The sequence below is a fragment of the Tiliqua scincoides genome, chromosome 2, assembly GCF_035046505.1.
Source record: "Tiliqua scincoides isolate rTilSci1 chromosome 2, rTilSci1.hap2, whole genome shotgun sequence".
NCBI lineage: Eukaryota > Metazoa > Chordata > Lepidosauria > Squamata > Scincidae > Tiliqua > Tiliqua scincoides.
The window spans coordinates 202,798,552-202,819,372 of NC_089822.1; the positions used below are offsets into that span (position 1 = coordinate 202,798,552).

Consider the following 20,821-nt stretch of genomic DNA (forward strand, 5'->3'; position numbering starts at 1 on the left):
TTGGTAGCTACTTAAGGGAAAAGGAAAAGAAAATCCTAAGGTATTGCTACATTGGAGAAGTTGGCAGAATGGACTTAAGTAGAAGTAGAAAGAGCAAAACAAACAAAAACATTCCCTAAATCACTGCTTCTCAAACAGTCAGGAAACAAGCCAATTTCAGATGGGTCCCCATTCATTTCAATGTGTACTTTATTTTTGATGTATTAGTCTTGATGCTATCATGGTATGTGACTGCATTTGGGGAAAATGTTACAGGTCTGTACTTTTAACAGGTTATTATGTACATGGATGGCAAAAATCACTATAGCAAATCAATTTTAAAAAACAAAGCTCTATTGCTCAGGTGATTTAAAAACAGCCTTGCTGACCTTTGTGATGTTAAGACAGTCATTAAGACAACAGTCCAACTATCAGTCTCCCTCCAGGGGCTTAGAAAGGATTATCTTTCTTTCATATGTTCAGGGGGAAGGAAGGCAGTCACTTGGAGAGAGAATGATTGATGGTTTGTCAGCTGGCTGCCCTCTCTAACTATTGTAAAGGACTGTTTTCCTTTAATTTAAAGGGGCCTTCTAATCCTGTTGAGATAAAAGTGTCCTGGAGTATTGTGTTCAGTTCTGGTTGCCACATCTCAAAAAAGACATAGTGGAAATGGAAAAGGTGCAAAAGAGAGCGACTAAGATGATTATGGGGCTGGGGCACTTTCCTTATGAGGAAAGGCTACGGCGGCGTTTGGGCCTCTTCAGCCTAGAAAAGAGACGCCTGAGGGGGGACATGATTGAGACATACAAAATTATGCAGGGGATGGACAGAGTGGATAGAAAGATGCTCTTTACACTCTCACATAACACCAGAACCAGGGGACATCCACTAAAATTGAGTGTTAGGAGAGTTAGGATAGACAAAAGAAAATATTTATTTACTCATTGTGTGGTTGGTCTGTGGAACTCTTTGCCACAGGATGTGGTGATGGCGACTGGCCTGGACACATTTAAAAGGGGATTGGACAAGTTTCTGGAGGAAAGATCCATTATGGGTTACAAGCCATGATGTGTAAGCGCAACCTCCTGATTTTAGAAATGGGTTATGTCAGAATGCCAGATGCAAGGGAGGGCACCAGGCAGAGGTCTCTTGTTATCTGGTGTGCTCCCTGGGGCATTTGGTGGGCTGCTGTGAGATACAGGAAGCTGGACTAGATGGGCCTATGGCCTGATCCAGTGGGGCTTTTCTTATGTTCTTAAAAAATCTCTATAACAGTAAAAAAAGCATTTTAAAGGGGTGCATTTTTTCCCTTCTCCAGGGATCAGCACATTCTGTCTCATTTGCAGGGACCATTCGTGTTGAGTCAAATCCATGTATAAAAAAATCAGTGTATAACAAGTTTGGACCTGTATATGCTTTTAACAATGATAGTCTATGGGGCTTATCCTGTGTAAGAGTGGACAGAACTGTAGCCTTTGGGATGTTTGAGGAATTCTTTTTAACATCAGCAATTGCTTGGGAGGGTTAGAAGAGCCTCTTTATTTGAAAACAATTTTTAAACTTATACTTATTTCAAACTTTTCATTTAATTAATTTGATTTGATTGTATGGGGGTATTAAACATTTTTCCTGCTTGATGGTGTCACTGCTACAGCACCCCAAAGTCCTCTGGTAGGCTGGAAGTGTCCAAAAATAACAAGTGTCACCAAATCACTATAAAATCTACTAAAACATGGGAAGCATTGAGAAACCAATGAATCTGCAATGCTTAACAATAATTTAAGACTACTCCTTTTTGACTGGATTTCTAAGAACTTACACACTAATCCTGAGGCCTAATCCTTACACACTAATCCTTGGGATCTAAGAAGGGTTTTCTGCTGCATGGACTCCACTTAAAAAAAATAATAAATCTCACACTACACACTGATACTTCCTTTACTATTTTGCTGAATGCATTTATCCTAGAAGTTGCATGACACCTTAGGAACGGCCTTTGAAGTAAGCTTTCCATTTAAACTACTTACCACTATTTGGTCTTCAGATGCTGGAGACACACTGCTATCATCAAAGTAGTACCACTTGCCATTGATTTTATTTTTCGCATATGCAGTATCTGCCAGAAAAGGGTGGTGGAATAGAAAGGGGAGAAAGAGAATTGGTTTGCTTTAGAGGCATAGTATGGGGTTCACTAAGCAAGTCTTCAGTGGATAACTAGCCTAAAACATACAGCTCTCTTTTCACTACCCTTGGCAATCTTTTACTGAGTATAAGAAAGTATAGGCCTTTTTAATGGGCCTAGCTGACAGCAACCCAAGAGTCTAAGAACCACAAGGAGCACTGAGAGCTACTAACTTGGAGACTGGGATGCGAGTTACTCATTTATGTTAAGTCCTCTGAGCATAAATGGTACTACATAAATATAAATAAATCCACTGCTCAACTGTATGACTTGTACCAACAATCCTTTTTGATGCAACAGGAATCCCATATTTGAGGGGTATAGAAGCAAAAGCAGCATTTGGAAAATAAGAACCCTTCACTCTATACATGGAAAAATATCTTTCAATACTTGCAGAAATACAGTGCCCTGAGTACTTTACAAATGGCAATGTGAGGCCACAGCAGGGTGTATGAATTTTTTTAAAATACATTTTCAATCTGTGGTTGGTTAAATCCATGGATGTGGGGGCAGGAGGTCTGAGCTAGATAGAACCTTTCTGTTATTGTAAAAATCCCCTCAGGGGTTTAGAGATAGCCTGCCTATGTGAACCGCCTTGAATAAAGCCAGAGCAGTAATCCGATGACCAGAAAGGCGGTATATAAATACCAGTATTATTATTATTATTATTATGTGGAGCCTACGGACATACATAGTGGTTTGACAGTATATGGAGTTCTGACAAGTTTCAGCTTCAATCACGGAAGCATCTTCTACAGAAGGAGCAACTGTTTTTCCTTTTCTATGGTCAATCACATCACACAGCCAGGAATGGAACTCTACATTTGTCCTTCACAAAGACCGTCTCCTTTGAGCTTGCATGTTATCTAGTAGGCACATTTTTAAATTCTGCAGTTATACAGTCCTGCTGCAGCCTGGACAAAGTGGCACATGATCACTGGTGTCCTCTGCGACAAGAAGATCAGCAACTATCTCAAGTCAAAGATCTACTGGATGGTCATCAAGCCAGTTGCACTCTATGGAGCTGAATGCTGGCCGGTTACAAGAGAAGCCGAATGTGGCCTAGGTATCATGGAGACAAAGTTGCTGTTTGATCAATGGTATCACTCGTTTAGACCATGTCTGCAGTGACAACATCCAGCAGTGGTACGGCATCACCCCCATCGCTGACAAGTTGAGAGAAGCCCAGCTTCAATAGTACGGCCATGTTCTGTGTGCCAATAGTAATATGCTGGTGCAGAAGGGCCTTCAGTTCGAGGTCAATGGCAAACGACCGAAGGGCCAACCAAAGCAGTGCTGGCTTGACATGCTGCACAGCAACATGAAAATCACCCGCCTACACCTGGACCAAGCCAGCGACCAAGAGAAACGGCAACTCCGATCCAAAATAGCACACCCCACCACCACATGGGACAAATGCTAAAGGAGACACAACCCTGTCGCCTAAGTTACTCACAGTGGCCCACGCCCATGCCTCCATAGTGATTGGAAACAGCAATGAGGTCATACACATATGGGCTTGCTGCTGGGTCACAGACAAACTCAGACATGTTCAAATCCCTAGAAGTAAGAGTAATAAAGTGAGGGTCAATCAATGTATGACAGAACACAGTATCATTACCCCCTCAAACAATCAGCCCTGAGAAACAATTTCTCTGAGCCCATAGACAGTACAGTTTATTCTCAAGAGTCCTGTTCTAGTGCCAATTTTTCTTTTAAGTATGGTGACTGGCAAGGGAGTCACTTCACAAGACCACTTGTATTTCACCACAACACTTCCAGAGTGTCTCACAAACAAGCATCAGGTAATAGTCGTTCATGAGACAATGTCCCCACTATGATTATCCATTCATGGTGACTTCCACAACTGTGGTGACAAATTTTCCAGTCATTACATTCAGGGGAACTGTTCACAAGCAGTGATGGCTGTATTTGTGAAAAACTGATTCAGGCCGGACATTCCTAGGGTCACTTGGAGTACTGCACAGAAACAAAGCTGACAGGGTAAACTAGCCTTGAGTTACTTTCTGAAGCCATGTCTGGGTAAAGTAATTCAGCAGCCACTGCTGCATGGTCCAATGCTGGGTTTGCCATACAGATAGGATATTCTAGTGCTACAAAATGACAAAGGGCGCAATCCTAACCCACTTTCCAGCACTGACATAAGGGCAATGCAGCTCCAAGGTAAGGGAACAAACATTCCCTTACTTTGAGGAGGGCTCCGTGAGTGCCACCCAACTGCAGGATGATCCACATGTCCCACTGGCACAGCTATGCCAGGAAAGTTGGTTAGGATTTGGACCAAAGAGTGCAATCCTCAGGAGGTTGCGCCAGTCTGAGGAGACACATAGGGGCTACAATGGCTTCCCTGGGGGTAAGGCTGGCTTACCCTCCTAGCTTGCCTGTTCTAGCGCAAGATAGGATTTTGCCCAAAGTGTCTTAATTCCTGCACCCCACAGTTGAAAGAAATAGCCAAAACAGATGCAGAACCTGGGGCTTAAAATATATCCCGTTTCTAGTGTAGTTCACATCTAAAACAAGTCCTGGGTGGGCATGTGTGTCAAGATTCCAAAGTTAATTTAGTTTTGATTGTGCAACAGATTTTACGTCGAGCACACTATGTCAAAAAATCTAAGACTGACAAAGGCATCACATGAATGGCACGTTTCTATCAATAGTATCAATCAATTTCTATCAATACTATATTATCAATTGAAGTAAATCCGAAGTTAGCCCCTGGGGGAAAAGAGTATTTTGTAAAACTTATTTAGTTTTTGGAAATTTAGATGGTGTCTGGATTGTATTAAATATTTGGGTATTTATATTCCTAGAGATATAATGCAGATGATCAAATTGAATCTGGAAAAGTTGACATAAAATCTCAGTTGATCTTGATAAATGTGCGTCTCTAAATATGTCTCTATGGGGTAAAGAGAATTCACCAAAAATGAACGTTATACCCTGCATAATATGTTTTATGTGCTATTTTCTCATATATCAAACTTTATATCTTAAAGAGGAAATTTTTATGGAAATCTGCTACATATAAAGGAGGGGGTTGAACTTCCTGACTGTAGTCTTTATCATTGTGCATATTTGCTAATCTCTAGTAACAAATGGAACAATCAACAAACAGAAATGACATCTTGGGTTAGGTTGGAAATGTCCATATTAACTCCAAAGTGTAAGTGGATCGTTTTGGGGTCTAAACATGCCAATATTTGGCAGTTACCTGTGGCATTAAACTTGGTTAGGTATGTTTGGAATATGAAGGCATGAAAATTTGATTTCAATCCCTATTCACACTTTAGATTAACACTATGGGTTAATCCAATCTTAAAAGATTTCTAGGCAACCTTTTCTATGGAGAAACAGGTCTGACAGAGCAATTTTTAAGTTAGATCAACCTATTGATCAGGATCAGGAGTTTTTTCCCTTTGAGAAACTACAGGAGCTATATAATTTTCCAATGACTGCATCCTGGCAATACTTACAATTGTGGCACTCAGTTTCTAGAATTGGTCCTGAAGCATTATTGGCCTTGCAGGCCCCTGTGATTTTAGATATACTTATCCAGTCCTCTGAAAGGACAATACTGGCAATTTTTGTTTATAAACATTTATTATCACGTAATAAGTACCATACACATGGGCTTCAAGACAAATGGAATTTGATTGCCCTATCCTGAGTAATCAATGGGATGTGGTACTGAAGAGTGTACCTGCAATATCTATAGACCTTCTATTACGTTTAATACAGCAAAAAAATTATTTTTAGGATATATTGGACACCACAGAGACTATATACAAAAGAACTTCATAATGAATCCAGATGTTGGCGATGGAGGAGTATTGATGCTTCTCTTTCACATATGTTATAGTCATGTCCAATTACTGTAAACTCTGGGGGAGAAATTCTTAATATTATTCAAACAGTGTTATAGCAATTGGTGATATTAGCATATATGTATGTAATTCTAAACTATTTACCTGACATTTGGTGATTAACAACAGGTCAACAAAAGTGTACTCTCTGGACCCTCACAATGGCAAAAAGACATATAGTACTTAATAGGAAGGAATGTAGCCCACTGACCTATGCTCAATGGATGGATGATCCTACCAGTTTTTGAGCGAATGGCTTATAGATAGCAATTATGTGTGGACAAATTTGAAACTATCTGGAGGCCATTCTTCAACAAAACATTTAAAACTGCATGTAGCATGTAGATGCATATTGTAGACTGTTGATATATCCTTTTCCCCCCTTTTCTTTTTGGGTAACTGGAAAATTTATAATGATCACATTTATGTATGCTTTTTTCTGTTGCACAAAATAAAGTTAAAAAAAAATTTCTACATCATTACATTTTGAAGGCTAAGGATTCAGCCTAGGCTCAAAGACAAGTTCTAGTTTCAAGTGGAATCTCCAATCACAGAGCCCAGATTAAGAGGTGTATTTGCTCGTGTCACTAATTGACTTAAAAAATTGACTTGAAAATACCTGATTGGGAATTCAACCACAGCGTCAAGCTTATCCCTCCAGTATCTGTTATAAGAGAAACGCTTTAAATGCACCACCAAAATACGTGGAAGTGACCAAAGATCAAATTTCTTGGTGGCCTGCTGATGTTTCTTGCAGTTAGGACAGAACCTGAAAGAGTAACATAAGCGGAAATATAATCAACCAAAAGCAAGTATTTGTAGAAACTCTCCTCTCCCTTTAAAAACATTACATTTGTACATAATAGATGCAATTTAAGAACACTGCCTTATGATACTGGGAGAGAACCCATATCCTAAATAAGGAACTACTGGATTAGTTGATCTGATCATCTTTTATACCACATATCTTAAGAAACAATATGTACACATCTAAATAATAATGAGCACTTATTCCTCACACCACATAACATAAATACAGTTGGTTCGCATCTTACACAAGGGTTAGGTTCTGAAGTCAGTGCGGAAGGGGAAAATTGCATTTAGCCAGAACTACCTTAAATCTGCGAAATACATACCGTCTCTTTAATAACTAAAATCACACTACAAGGTATGTGGGAACTGAGATGAATGAGGAACAGCAGCTTCATTCTCATGCTCATTCCAGGGTATTTACTTAGTTAGTGGAATGGCAGAACTGCCTGTACTATTTAAATGGTTTTTCTCTCTTTTTTGTTTGCCAAGTGTGTATACTTGAATTCCCCCATATAATCCTGTATGTCCCCTACAAACACCGGATAGGGCCCTGCTTAGGATACCACTGCCATCTGAAGCCAAGGGAATGGTGGCAAGCTGCAGGTCCTTTCCTGTTGTGGCACCATGTCTCTGGAATCAGTTACCAGCAGACTTCTGGGCAGCCCTCTTGTTACACAGTTTCCAGTGGGGTTTAAAGACTTGTTTTGATTGGCCTAAAAGGAGCGAAGAACCTCCTAGGACTCAATTTTATATTCCTGTTGCTGCTTATGTTATATTATAGCTATATTAAATCTGCTCTTGTACCTTTAAAAAAATTTGTTGTGTTCTCATTTATTGTAATGTTTTTATCTTCTGTATTATTTTTATGTTGTACACTGCTCTGAATACAAGAAAAGCGGTGTGTGTGTGTGTACATGTATGTGAGTGTGTGTATGATATATAAGTGCAAGTTAACCCATTTCTGCCCAGCCCACAAGTGTACACATTTGATCCACTGTGTATATGCAACGTTGGGCAGAAAAGGCTTAAGTTACAGGCCGACTGTAAAATGATGATGCTATTCAGAAGGTGCAGTTAGAGAGTCAACACTGTTACATGCTTTCTAATTAAGACTATCTAAGATGTTTCTTAGGGACTCCACATGAGGACTTAATACTGGAAATTTTCTTTTTAGCCATCATGAACAACTAACGACAGATAAAACTATACTAAGCAATTCTTGTGGGATCCTGGTAGGATCAGTTACTTTGCCAAGATTATGGTGAAAAAGCATGCAGGGATAGGGGAAAGGCTGAAAGAGCCCTGAAAGCTCAAAGAACTGAAATGATGGTTCAGATACCTGGTGCTACAGCATGAATTCAACTATGATAACCAATGGCAGAGATAAATCTAAGAATTTGTTCTTGGGCTGAGACAGATTCAAGGACTTCTGGGCACAGTAGGAAACCTAGAATGCCCTGATAAATTTAATCAGCTGAGTTTGGGAAAAACGTGTGGCTTCAAAGCAATTCTTCAAGTACAGTTCTGTCATATCTAGCGGTATGCAATCATAACAGTGGCATAACATATGACACACATATATGTGTGTTGTGAAAGGAAACTTTTCCAGGAAGCACTGTCCACATAGGGATACCTTTACAACACAATTTCACCATCATCATCATTCATTTATTACGGTCAGTGACCAGTACATAAAATACATAAAATACAAAACCGTACACTTAAAAAACATTACACAAGGAGTAAAAATTCAAATAAAACATCGAGCTAAACAATCTCAATCTTCAATAAACCCAACCCCCATTCTCAGAGGCAACTATCCATTGTAGGCAGCAACTCTACTAAATTCAGTCCACTTTCAATATCAATGTCCTAATGCGCATCGCTGAAGCAAAAAATTTCGCAACATTAAAAGTAATACCTAGATTTGCACCAGACAGCAACAAATTCATATATTGTTGTTGTGTACATCCCATAAAATGGGTCAGCAATGGTATAATAAGACTAGCACGAAAGTCCCTATAAAAGGAACAATGAAAAAGTACATGTTCGATAGTTTCAACATCTTCTGATCCACAGGGACATAGTCGTTGAGTCCAAGGTATCCTTTTATATCGTCCCTCTGACACTGCTTAGGGGAGTCCTCTAAGGCGAGCCAATGTAAAGGCTCTTCTATACTTATAGTTCTCCAGCTGGGCAAGGTAATGTGGGACATCAACAATATACTTACGATCTTCCCTAACATAGAATTCAGAGACATTAGAAATGTCATTCTGCATTTCCGTATCCAAGATACGTTGTTTAATGGCTGTCTTCGCCCTTTCATAACCCATATCTAATAAAATTACTACAGAAAAGCCTAGAACAGCTAATTTCTGTTCTATTGAGTGTATCCAACTGGACCTATGGGTATCATACAGGACTAGGGGAGCAAGGCCAGCTGGTAAATACCGGAGTTTAAGCCAGTATAAAAGAAGAGCTAGCCAGATCTTAGCCTCTATTTTAATCTGGCCTGACTCCAGGCGCAGCTTGACATTAGATATGTCTCTTGGGACCTCCAGTACTGCCCTCAGGAACTTTGATTGCACCCTCTCCAGTGTCTTAATATTTGGGGGTGGCCCAAGTTGGGAACCATACAATAACTGAGCCAGTGTCTTTGCTCGAAATAACCTGAGAGCAGCAGGGAGATAATGCCCTCCTTTCGTTTTCATATATTGAATAATGGCTGAAGAGGTCTTTTGGGCATTTAAGGCCACATAATCTCCATGCGCTTTTCTAGACAGTTTCACCATGTGAAATGAAGTGACTTCAGAATGATTGTGTGAACCAGTCTTTTTTTTTTTTTTTTTTGGTATTTGTTCTATTTTATATATTTATTTTAATGTTCTCTGAACAGTAAAATGCAAATAAAGGAATTTTATTGAAGTACTAGTAGTCAGAAATCACATATCTGGATTGTATCTAAGACCTACCAGGGATCATGTTCACCAAGAGTTTCCATAGTAGTGAAGAGTTCTATGCAATCTCTAAGAGCTACAGTAGTTTTCTTCTTCTGTGGTTGGAACATACTGCTATGTTTTTCAAATGCCTATCAAAATAAAAACAAATACATATTTTTCCCAGTGTAAAATGCACATTAAATTCTTCCAAACACCAATAAGTTACAAAGGCAGGACAAACAAGTCCACACTTTATCTATACTTGGTTTTCTGCCCTCCTCTCTAGGTTTGGTGACTCCTTCCTATGCTTTACTCATGTCCCTGTGCCATCTTTTGTGATCTAGCACAGCCTAAAAGCAAATGTAAGTTTCTTCAGAATTGTTCTTCAAAGCACTATCATCAGCTGGTACAGGTTAATAGGGTTTAAAACAGTTAATAGAATTGTTGATATAAAAGCACAACTGCATCTGCATTAGGAAAACGTTCAGAGAAATGAGCACAGTGGGTGTACTGAAATGAGTACAGCCTCCTTATCCGCAGGCTCGGTCTCTGTAGATTTTGAATATCCACAGATGCCAAGCCCATGGCTGGAGGGCTGCAGAGGACCTTCTGGACATGGCTGGAAGTGCCTTCCAATTTGCTGGCATAGGCCTCACCTTGGATTTCATTATCCATGGGGGATCCTGGAATGGAGGGCCCACTGTACAATGAAATGTTAAAAAATATAATACTAAAGAGGTCATATGTCATGAAAAGAAAAACTGACATGGTAAACAAAAATACTAATTCAGTACAAACAAAGGAACTCTAGCACACAGTACTGCCCCTGAAAGAAGGAAAAGCTAGTCACCTGAGCCTCTTGTTCATCAAAAAGCAACTTCCGTGCGTCAGAATCCCAGTCAATAGCAACGGTAGCATGGGCTGAAAAAGAAAACAAGATTAGCTTGTTAATCTGCCAAATAAGAGAAGTTGAGGGGAAACATTTCGAGGGGATGCCTACAATTCAGTTTGAGGATTTTCCCCTCTGTGGTAATGGAGTTTATCTCAGACGTCCCATAGGAGTTCACAAGACTGAAGCTGAAGAGATACTTCCTCTGGCATAGGCCCTCTTTTCCCAACTCATCCTGGACAAAGTCTTCTGACTGGTAGGCATTCTTATCTAATACTTTCTCCTTGCTTTCTTGATCTCCATTCTGATGTTCCATCTCTTCAACTTCACCTGAAATACATTTCAGAGATTAGTGGTATTTCCCCTACTTTGCTCCACATAGTTAGGCTAAAATAGCATTTGCTATATCCCATGCCTGAAGAACTGATGAGCAATTGATTAAAAATACCAGGTTTGAGAGGCATGTAAGCTAAGGGCCAAACTACAAGCTAGATCAAACAAATAATTGACATCAACATGCTTACTAGCAGCTTCAGGTAACCTGATCTGGTTTAGGATCATGGTATGAGAAGCTTCAACCTTTTGACCCATCGTCATCCTGATCACCCCCCCCCCCAACTGCAACCTAGCAAATAAAAATTAAGTATGCCAGAGGCATGTCTAAAGTAACATGTAGTTTGGCTCTACATCAGAGAAGAAACAAGGCTTATCTGATATGCGGTTCATTTTAACAGTTTTATAGTGCAATCCTATGAATATCTACATAGAATTAGGTCTCACTGAATTCAAAGTGACCTACTCCTATAAAAGTGCATATAGGAGTGTAGTTTCGGTAAGTTATCTGAGGAACAACAAGTGATTGTGTTGGGTTGAAGATATGATATCTCATCTTTCAAACAGCCTCCTCCTCTTCAAATATCCCTTGCTGTCTTTAAGCAACTGTATTCCACTTTGTTTCAAGGCCATAATATAATTCCACTCCTGCCTCTCTCCCTTGGATCTGATCAAAGACCTATACAGTCAGAGCCCTTCTAACTGTGCAAAGCAGTACAGCGGGGACAGCAACTGTTGCTATTCAACACGGTACAGTGTTTTTCAGTGGCAATGTGTTTCTTCTGCATCTTTAAGATTGTGAGCCCTTTTGAGATAAGAAGTCACTTATTTAGCTATGTAAACCACTTAGTGAACGCTGAAAAATGGTATATAAGTGTTCTTAACAGCAACAGTAATACCATAATAAATTCCAATGTCCACCAAAAAAAGAAGACACATCAAGTTAGATTTTAGTATTACAAATATTCACCTTCAGATGCACTGCTGGAGCCATTGCATGTTGCACTGCATACATCAGAACATTCATTCATCAGAGAAAGTTTTACATAGCGGCTGAAATAAATAGGTTTTTAAAAATTAAACACCAAAGGCAAGAGTGGCATAGTACCTGTACTAGAGTTTATCCAACTGCCCAACAAGTAAGGCCAATTAGTGATTGTCCCATTCAAGATAGGTAACGCATGTATAAAGTGTCCTTAACTCCCCATTAAAAAAAAATTGGGAAGCTATATCAACCCATTAAAAAGCAAACTGAGATTAAAGAATTGAATGTCACCAGGCGTCATTATTTTATATTTGTTTATTCTTATAATTATTACCATGAGTCTTCTACTGACAGAGAAGAAAATGAATTTTCAGAAAGTTTGTGGCATTAAGTAAAAAAGAGTACTATCTTAGTACACAATACATAATTGAAGAGGGAATGGTCATTAGTTGATTGTCACTAGTTTAAAAGACATTTTTAAAAAGACTTAAACACATTAATGGAACCCAGATTAATCAATTGTGTTCAGCTATGGAACCTCCTTATAGAGAAGCTGTATATATTGCCATCCCCTTCATGCACTGCTTGTGAGCTTCCAGAGGCATCTAGCTACAGTGGGTAATACAGAGCTGGACCTTGGTCTGATCCAGTAAGGCACCTCTTGCATTCTCTCTTATTTTGCTTTGGGACTAGACAGGCTTCTTTTGAGGAAGATTTTGTATTTGTCAACCTTTGACAGAAGGAAATATTAAATGACACACTTGTAGAAACTATGAAAGCACTTGCAGTTTTCAGAAAGAGCTTCATGATAATGCTTTACAGTTTTTTTGCCATGTTAAGATAGGGGGGAAGAACCACATACATATCCCACTTCCTTAATAAAGATACCATATTATGTTTCTTTTTGTGTCTTAAGGGAGAGCTGAGGCCAAAACACATGAGGCACAAGTGTACCATTTAATAAATCTCTTCTGCTCCAAGCACCTATCTGAAATTTTGCCCCCTTGTACCACCACTTTGTCTTGGTGCTGCCCCTGTTTTTTAATCTGGGTCCTGTAGTACTCACCTAATTCGCTCCAATATAACACTGTACAAGTAGTCTAAGGTGAGCTTGTGTTTGGGAAAAGCTAAGAGTAATGGTTGGCCATAGAGAACAGTCCCTGGAGTACCGCTGGATTGTCTTGCTTTCTTTTCTCGGAAGTAAACTGAAAGAGTGACACATTCAGCACCATCCTCAGTTGACTTACAAACTTCATATCTGCATGAAAGAGAAAAGTAGGCAATTTCAATTCAATTGAATTTCAATTCAATTCATTTTTGTATCACAGCTCTTGCAGGAGCTGTTGGCTCTAGTCTCCTCCCTGCTCTGCCCTAAACCAGTCACAATTCCCACCAATTAAATTTGCTAAAATTACTAGCACCAATAAACCATTTGCACATAGTCCGGCCTGTAGGCTTACAATCTAAATGATCACTGCACTCACATAATCAGTCTTGCAAGGACTAGATTGTGCTAGTGAAATGCCATTTTAATTTCCCATGATCTTTTTAGGAAAACATAATAGTACTATTGCCTCTTACTCCAAGTTGATTAAAGGGTCAGATAACACCTAGAGGAGAGCAAAGTCTGAAAAGCAACAGAAAGGCAGAGGGGAGGACATAGGGACAAAGGGGCAGACTGTGGGATAAAGAAAGTGAAGAAACTATTCTTCCCTCAGCCACAATTTCCAAGGATAGGGGACAGGCAAGTCTCATTAACATCTACAATCTACTGCAAGCCATTCAATTTTGTCCCTTATCACCACCATGAACCTTGTATGTTGTGAAAGTCCTTCCATCTATTGGCACTTTCCCTACATACTCAGAAATCGTGAGAGGTTACTGCAAGTCACTAAGTAGAATTTCTGTCAGGCAAAACATGTCCACTAGGGCTAGGGCACACTGCTAGGACTACTAGATGGGAAGCCTTTCATCTTCCAAAGTGAAAAAAAAAAACGGTTGAACAAGGAAGAGAGAGAAAATCCAATTTCAGGATCTGTCATTTAATTTAAAGAACCTCCAATTTATGCATCTCTGCCATTCTCCACTGCAACAGGATTGTCATATGAAATACTGCTTCCAAATATATTTCTGACATAATACTCGATAGTTTTAATCTGACAGTAGTTCAGATCTTAAGAACAGTTCTGAGATGTTATGCTCTTCTAAGTGGGAATATAATGAATAAGAATATTAAGGTAAACTTTCATGACTCAACTACACTTTCCTCACAAATAACCATAACAGAACACCAGTAGGCACTTCTTTCAATCAAAACAACATCAGATTGAAGAAATCTGTGAGGTTAAGACCTTTCCCCCAGCTGCTTCTCCACTGCATGACCACATCTAGACCACCACTGGGGGTGAGGGGATTGCAGTGAAAAAAATGCAACAAGGGTGGGGATAGCTAAGCACTCCCCATACTGCTACAAGTCACTCCAACTGAAACTGCTTTGCTTGGAAGCAGCTGCCCTCAGTCCTTTAAAAATATGCATAATAAATATGTAGTTCAGTTCTCAAGGAAAAGTAATAGACAATCTGGACATGGGGAGAGACATGATCATCTTGTATAACATAATGGCAATTACTATGGGAAAGGATACTGTTACTTCACTCAGGAAAGAGAAAAATTATACAGTGAACTCTTGATTCAAGGGACCATGATTTAACATGTGGACATTTTCTCCTTCAGTTTTGAGTGGAGTACCCCAGGACTGTGTCTTGAACCTAGTTCTCTTCAATATCTTTATCTATCACTTTGATGAAGGAATAAATGAAAGCCTTATCACTAAACTGGGATTCCTTCTATCAAGATCCTCCTGAATGCTTCTACCATCTTCTGCAGTGTTAGGGCCCAATCCTATCCAGTTTTCCAGCACCAGTGCAGCTGCAATGCAAACCCAAGGTAAGGGAACAAATGTTCCCATACCTTGAGGAGGCCTCTGTGACTGCCTCTCCACCACAGGATGCAGTGCATGCCCTGTTGGCACGACTGCACTGGCACTGGAAATTGGATAGGATTGGGCCCTAACACTGCAGAAGACAGCAGAAGTATTCAGGAGGCTCTTGACAGAAGGAATACTGGGCAGAAACTCACAAAGTGAAGTTCAACAGAGACAAATGCAAGGTTCTGTACTCAGGCAAAATGATTAAAGGCACAGAATGGGCACTTCTGGGCTTGGCAGTACAATAGGCAAAAGGGATCTCAGTGTTGCAATGAATCACAAGTTGAACAGGAGTCTGGTGTGACTAGGCTGCAAAGACACATTTTTAGGCTACATTTATAAAACAACAACTTCCAAGTCTCAAGAAGCAATGCTTCCACTTGACTCTGCACTGCTCAATCTCATCCAGACTACAGTGTCCAGTCCTGGGCACCACATTTTAAGGAGGATGCAGCCAAACTGAACAGAGACCAACAATGAAAATGGCCAAGGGTCTTGTAAACAAGTTCTGTGAGGAACGATTGATAGGATGTGGTATGCTTACCCAGGAGAAGAGAAGGCGGAGGGGGGACATGAAGGGCTGTCATATGGAAGAAGACGAAGATTTGTTCTTTGCTGCCCCAGAAAGCAGAACTAGACTGAATTGGCTTAAGCTGCAGGAGAGGAGGTTCTGGTTACCTAGCACTGATAGGTAACCAAAGTCTCCTCTCCTGCAGCTTAAAAGTAAGAGCAGTTCAACAATGGAACCAATTACAGGTGCAGCCCATTTATCCATGGATTTTTCATCTGCGGATTTGTCTCAAAGCGAATGGGGTGGGGGAACCGAAAGTCACACACACCTTTGCCTCCTTTGCCCTGCGCTGGCATCTTGCTCCATTTCCAGGCAGCCCAAAACACTGCAAAAAGGCCCTGCCTCACCCAGGCAGGGAAATGGCCCTGGAAGAGGTTCCCCTTGCAAAGGAACAGTAACACTCCTGGAGCCCCTGAGCCAGCAAAGAGGCTGAAGAGGGGAAGGGGGGGTCGAAAATCTCTGCAGCCGGAACACGTGCAGCAAGGTGGAGCTCTCTCTCTCACTCACTCACTCACTCACTCACTCACTCACTCACTCACTCACACAGGGGCAGGTGTGGTAGCAACAGAGGGGATTGCTTTAAAAAACCCAGGGAGTGGTTGCCAAATCCCCCCCCCCCATTGAGATGGTGCAGGCAATCACCGACACAAGCAAGCCTTCCCACCAAGCAAAGCATGAGATGTAGCCTACAGTACTCTCCACACTTCCCTAGGAGTAAGCCCCATTGACTACAATGGGGCTTACTTCTGAGTAGAAACGCACAGGGCTGGACTCTTAAAAGATCAGCATCCCATGTGAAAGAAACCGGGCAGCTGGCAATAGGGAAGGCTGAGTACGGAGGGGAGGGGAGGGGATAGATAACAGCTGCTTTAGTTTCCTTCCATCCGGAAGTGTCAGGCTGCAGTGTATTTGCACAACTCTATGGAATTTAGCACAACGTGTTTTTTTGTTAATTGTGCCAAGTCACGGAACAGAACTAACACGGATAAATAGGCTCCACCTGTACTGAGAAAAGTGATGGCTTGACAAGCATCTTTTGGGGACACTCTAGAAGGGATTTTCTTGCTTCTGCCAGGGATTTGGATGACCTTGGACATCTTCCATCATTCTATGAAATCTCACCTCTGCCATGTATTCTCACTAGGTAGCCTTAGGGAAGACACTTCCTCTCAGCCTCAGCTCTCCAGATGCAACAGGGATGCTTACTCCCTTCACAGAATGGTTGTAAGGATTAAATCAAGATAATGGCCACAAAGCACTCTGTACACTCAAAAGTGTTATATAGAAGTATTAAAAGATGAGTCTTCAGCTAAGCTGTCAGATGAGAAGCTAACATTTCCTACACCAAACACAAGAAGGAGTGTAGCAAACCACAGCCACTCCTATGGTAAACAGGAAAACAACTCAAGACCATTTTACTTCAAGATGCACAATCTTCAAGAAAGCATTCCTTCCAAGGTCATATTCTATTCTAGTTTTCTGTTTTACAATATTTCCCCCCAAAACATCTCAGATACAGACTGTTTCTAGAATAAGAACACAGTAGTTTCTCTGATCCAGTAAGACAAGTCTTATGTTTCAGATACTCAGTTCAAATCCCAGAATGATTCGATATTCTATCAGTCCAAAGCACTTCTGAAGTGCAAGGTAAGAAGCACAAAAACAGAGTAAAATGGTTGACAGGAGGATAAACAACATTTAATGCTAACATTTCCCGCATGCCTGTAAGTTAAAGATGACCTGCAAATCAGTCTGGCAAAGTTCCATCAATCTGAATTACATATATGCTGAATGCCTCCATTACCCAGGGAAGAGAACAGAGGCACTCAAACATATTAATCTCTCTCAGTCTGCAAAACTGAAGACCAAATTGGGAAAAAAAGAAAAAAAACTCAGCAAGAACTTTGCATACTTGTGCAATGTAACTGGACAGAGACACTTACCTGACCCCTTGTAGGCTGGCTCCGTGCTCCAGCAGGATCCTGGGTGATATGAGATCACCATAATGATGCATCCTGGGGCGTTACATCGGAGCAGGAGCCTAGTGGGGCTGGACATCATGGAACCTAAGGAAGAAAGATAGTAAGTGTCTGGGCTGTGTGCTGAATGCCCCTTTTAGTTTAGCTTGGACAAAAGAGGGGCATTCAGCACAAGTGACCCATTCTTGATGTAGTTTTGTCAGACTGATTTGCAGATCACCTTTGTTCCAATCTGTCCACTAAACTTTCAGAAAGAATATTTTTGCTCAGAATTGTTGATCTCAAGAGCAGCATTCTAATCCACAGTATTATTGTAAACCTCTGAACTTGAGCATCACACTTTCTTATACTCAAACCCCAATTCCTCTGTCCATGCCAGAATAACCAATCCTCCAGTAACTGACTGTGATGCATGACAGGCCTGGGGACAAGTTCAACAGGGAGATTTCTGAAATCAAATATCAGTATTTCTGCTAGCAACAAGCTGTATTACAAAATGGGGGGGGGGGAGTAATTTCCAGCATTTGCAGCCTAGAGTGACCTAAGAGTCATTGAAAACAAAAACACAAACTTGATAGACTGATCCAAGGACTAAACACCTGAGACACAGGAAATCTGTGATTGGATCTCTCATTTTCCCTGCTTAAAAGCAGCTGGGTGGCCTCCAATTTTGATCAGACCAGTGGTATGTGCATGCACAAGTTTCATCTTCTCTCCCCCTGCACTGTTTGCCAGATCTAAATTGTGAACTCCAAGCTATAGGCCTTCCAATGCAGGACAGTGCAAAACACATTTGAAAAGTCACATAGGTGGATCATAAGAATCCACAGAAGGATAATGTTATGTAAATCACTTTGAGAGTTTCCCCAGTTCACATCTCACTGGAATAGTAAACAAACTACAGTACACTGGTAGAAAAACTACTCTGTGAGAACATTACTCCATTTACTCACCAAGCCAGACAGTTGTGCCATTTTTCCACTTTATAATAGGCATATCTGTCTAAAAAATTTTTATGGACACCTCTTGGAAACTGCTACAGATTTACATAGTGGCTCAGTTCAGACCTTACACCAAACTGGGGTAAAGGAAGAACAAACTGTGGTTTCATGTGATGTCTGAACTTACAAACTATGGTTAGCGGTTGGCCACAGAGTTAGGAACTGTGATTTTTAAATGGGCTTTCCTTTTTTACTGTGCTTTTTAAAAAACTGCTAAACCTGACAAGTATGTTACTGTGAAAAAGCAACACAAGACTCATGTTTTTCCCCCCTACTATGGAGCTGCCTTTTCTCTTGGAGGTGCAGGTTCCGATTATATCCTTTCATTTCTAACCTATAACAGCCTAGTAGCTTGAATAAGAAACTAGTTAAGAACATAAGAACAGCCCCACTGGATCAGGTCATAGGCCCATCTAGTCCAGCTTCCTGTATCTCACAGCGGCCCACCAAATGCCCCAGGGAGCACACCAGATAACAAGAGACCTCATTCTGGCGCCCTCCCTTGCATCTGACATAGTCCACTTCTAAAATCAGGAGGTTGTACATGCACATCATGGCTTGTAACCCGTAATGGATTTTTCCTTCAGAAACTTGTCCAATCCCCTTTTCAAGGCGTCCAGGCCATACGCCATCACCACATCCTGTGGCAAGGAGTTCCACAGACCAACCACACGCTGAGTAAAGAAATATTTTCTTTTGTCTGCTCTAACTCTCCCAACACTCAATTTTAGTGGATGTCCCCTGGTTTTGGTGTTATGTGAGAGTGTAAAGAGCATCTCTCTATCCACTCTGTGCATCCCCTGCATAATTTTGTATGTCTCAATCATGTCCCCCCTGAGGCGCCTCTTTTCTAGGCTGAAGAGGCCCAAACGCCGTAGTCTTTCCTCATAAGGAAGGTGCCCCAGCCCCATAATCATCTTAGTCGCTCTCTTTTGCACCTTTTAGTTTAGTTATATGAAACTAAAACAGAGCAAGCAAACCTAAAAATCCACCTGGCCATGTTGAGGAATCCATTTGGTGTCCGGATCTAAGGAGTACGTTTGCAAGATTCAAATGGAAGAACATGTTAAGACAGTTTAAAAAAAGGTTCAAAAGCAAAGTACTACTAGATTCCTGATGGCTCTTCTTCAGAGATCTTCCCTCAAACTGCACAAGGTTTTCTATTTTGATGCAATGTTTCCCACTGCGCTTCGCCAATTATTCCAGATGTCCTCCCACAGAGAAATGTGTTCCTCTATTCTGTTGTTTTCAAATAGCACAATTATCACATTCTGGATTGTGGGAAAAACTTCAGCAAGAATGTGCAGCTAAAAGTCAGAAATCTGGGTTGGCCTCTCCCCTTTTATATTGTCTCTCTATGGATTTCTAGGGACCCTGTTTTACCTACTACCCATGATCAATTCTTCCACCAGTTTTCCTAGTAAGACTCACATTTGGAGTAATCACTTAATTACACCACTTAAATGTTTTGATGAAGAGAGTTAGATTCCTTGGCTATTAACTGCATCTTTTGTACAGCCTAAGTTGCCCTGGTGGTTTGCAAATTAATATAAGGGCTTTAATTAGGGGTTGGAAAGTTTTAAAAATTGATTTACTAGTTAATAAAGCAGGGGTAAAATAGTAGTCACATAAATCTTCCTCAGTCATATGAATTTTCTGCCTCAAGTGTCTTGTGCCATCTTGATATTTATATGACTACTAATAAATATGTTTTGGACATATACTTTACTATTCTTTAACCACACACCAGAATGTGCCTCATGAAGAAACCCCTTTAATTTATTTAAAGGTATGCCCATGCCAATCCTAAACAGATTAGATTACAGACACTTTCAAGATCCATTGGAATAAATCTAATACTGTTGCATTTTCAATGTGTTACACTACCCTGAAGTTTGTTTGAAAAGCAGTACAAATAATTTTGTCCAGAAAGATTCAATGTGGATTCAGATTTAAAACTGTGTTCAAATATTTAATATTAAAAACACTTATTTTTTGCCAGAGTCACACCATTCTTTACTTTCAAGCAAATATGGTGATTCAAAATTGAACACTTTCCTTAGTCTGGGACCAGAGACAGGACCCTCTTATACTAGCCACCAAATATTCAATGGCATTGAGAGAATTATATATACAGGTGTGCTGTCACTTAATGACAAGGATATGTTCTCTTATCCCCTTATGCCATTAGGTTGTTAAGCAAACATTCAGCCCAATCTAGTGCCTCTGTTGTGTAAACAGACACTCCCTGCCAGACACTCTGATGCGAAGGATACTGAT

General features: G+C 40.5%; 1 protein-coding gene across 2 annotated transcripts in view; it reads right to left on the reverse strand.

Moving 5' to 3' along the window:
* The window catches only part of USP4 (ubiquitin specific peptidase 4), a 47,273-nt gene that overhangs the window by 1,583 nt on the left and 24,869 nt on the right, over positions 1-20,821 (reverse strand). The window contains exons 14-21 of one of the 2 annotated variants that reach the window (XM_066613865.1): positions 13,071-13,262; positions 11,990-12,072; positions 10,798-11,016; positions 10,648-10,718; positions 9,831-9,946; positions 6,665-6,814; positions 3,618-3,721; positions 2,007-2,095 (exon numbers count right to left, since the gene is read on the reverse strand). In XM_066613865.1, coding sequence (XP_066469962.1) covers positions 2,007-2,095; positions 3,618-3,721; positions 6,665-6,814; positions 9,831-9,946; positions 10,648-10,718; positions 10,798-11,016; positions 11,990-12,072; positions 13,071-13,262 — 1,024 coding nt within the window. Of the gene's footprint in view, positions 1-2,006; positions 2,096-3,617; positions 3,722-6,664; positions 6,815-9,830; positions 9,947-10,647; positions 10,719-10,797; positions 11,017-11,989; positions 12,073-13,070; positions 13,263-17,510; positions 17,628-20,821 lie in introns of those variants that run through there. The other variant, XM_066613866.1, reaches the window with a different exon arrangement.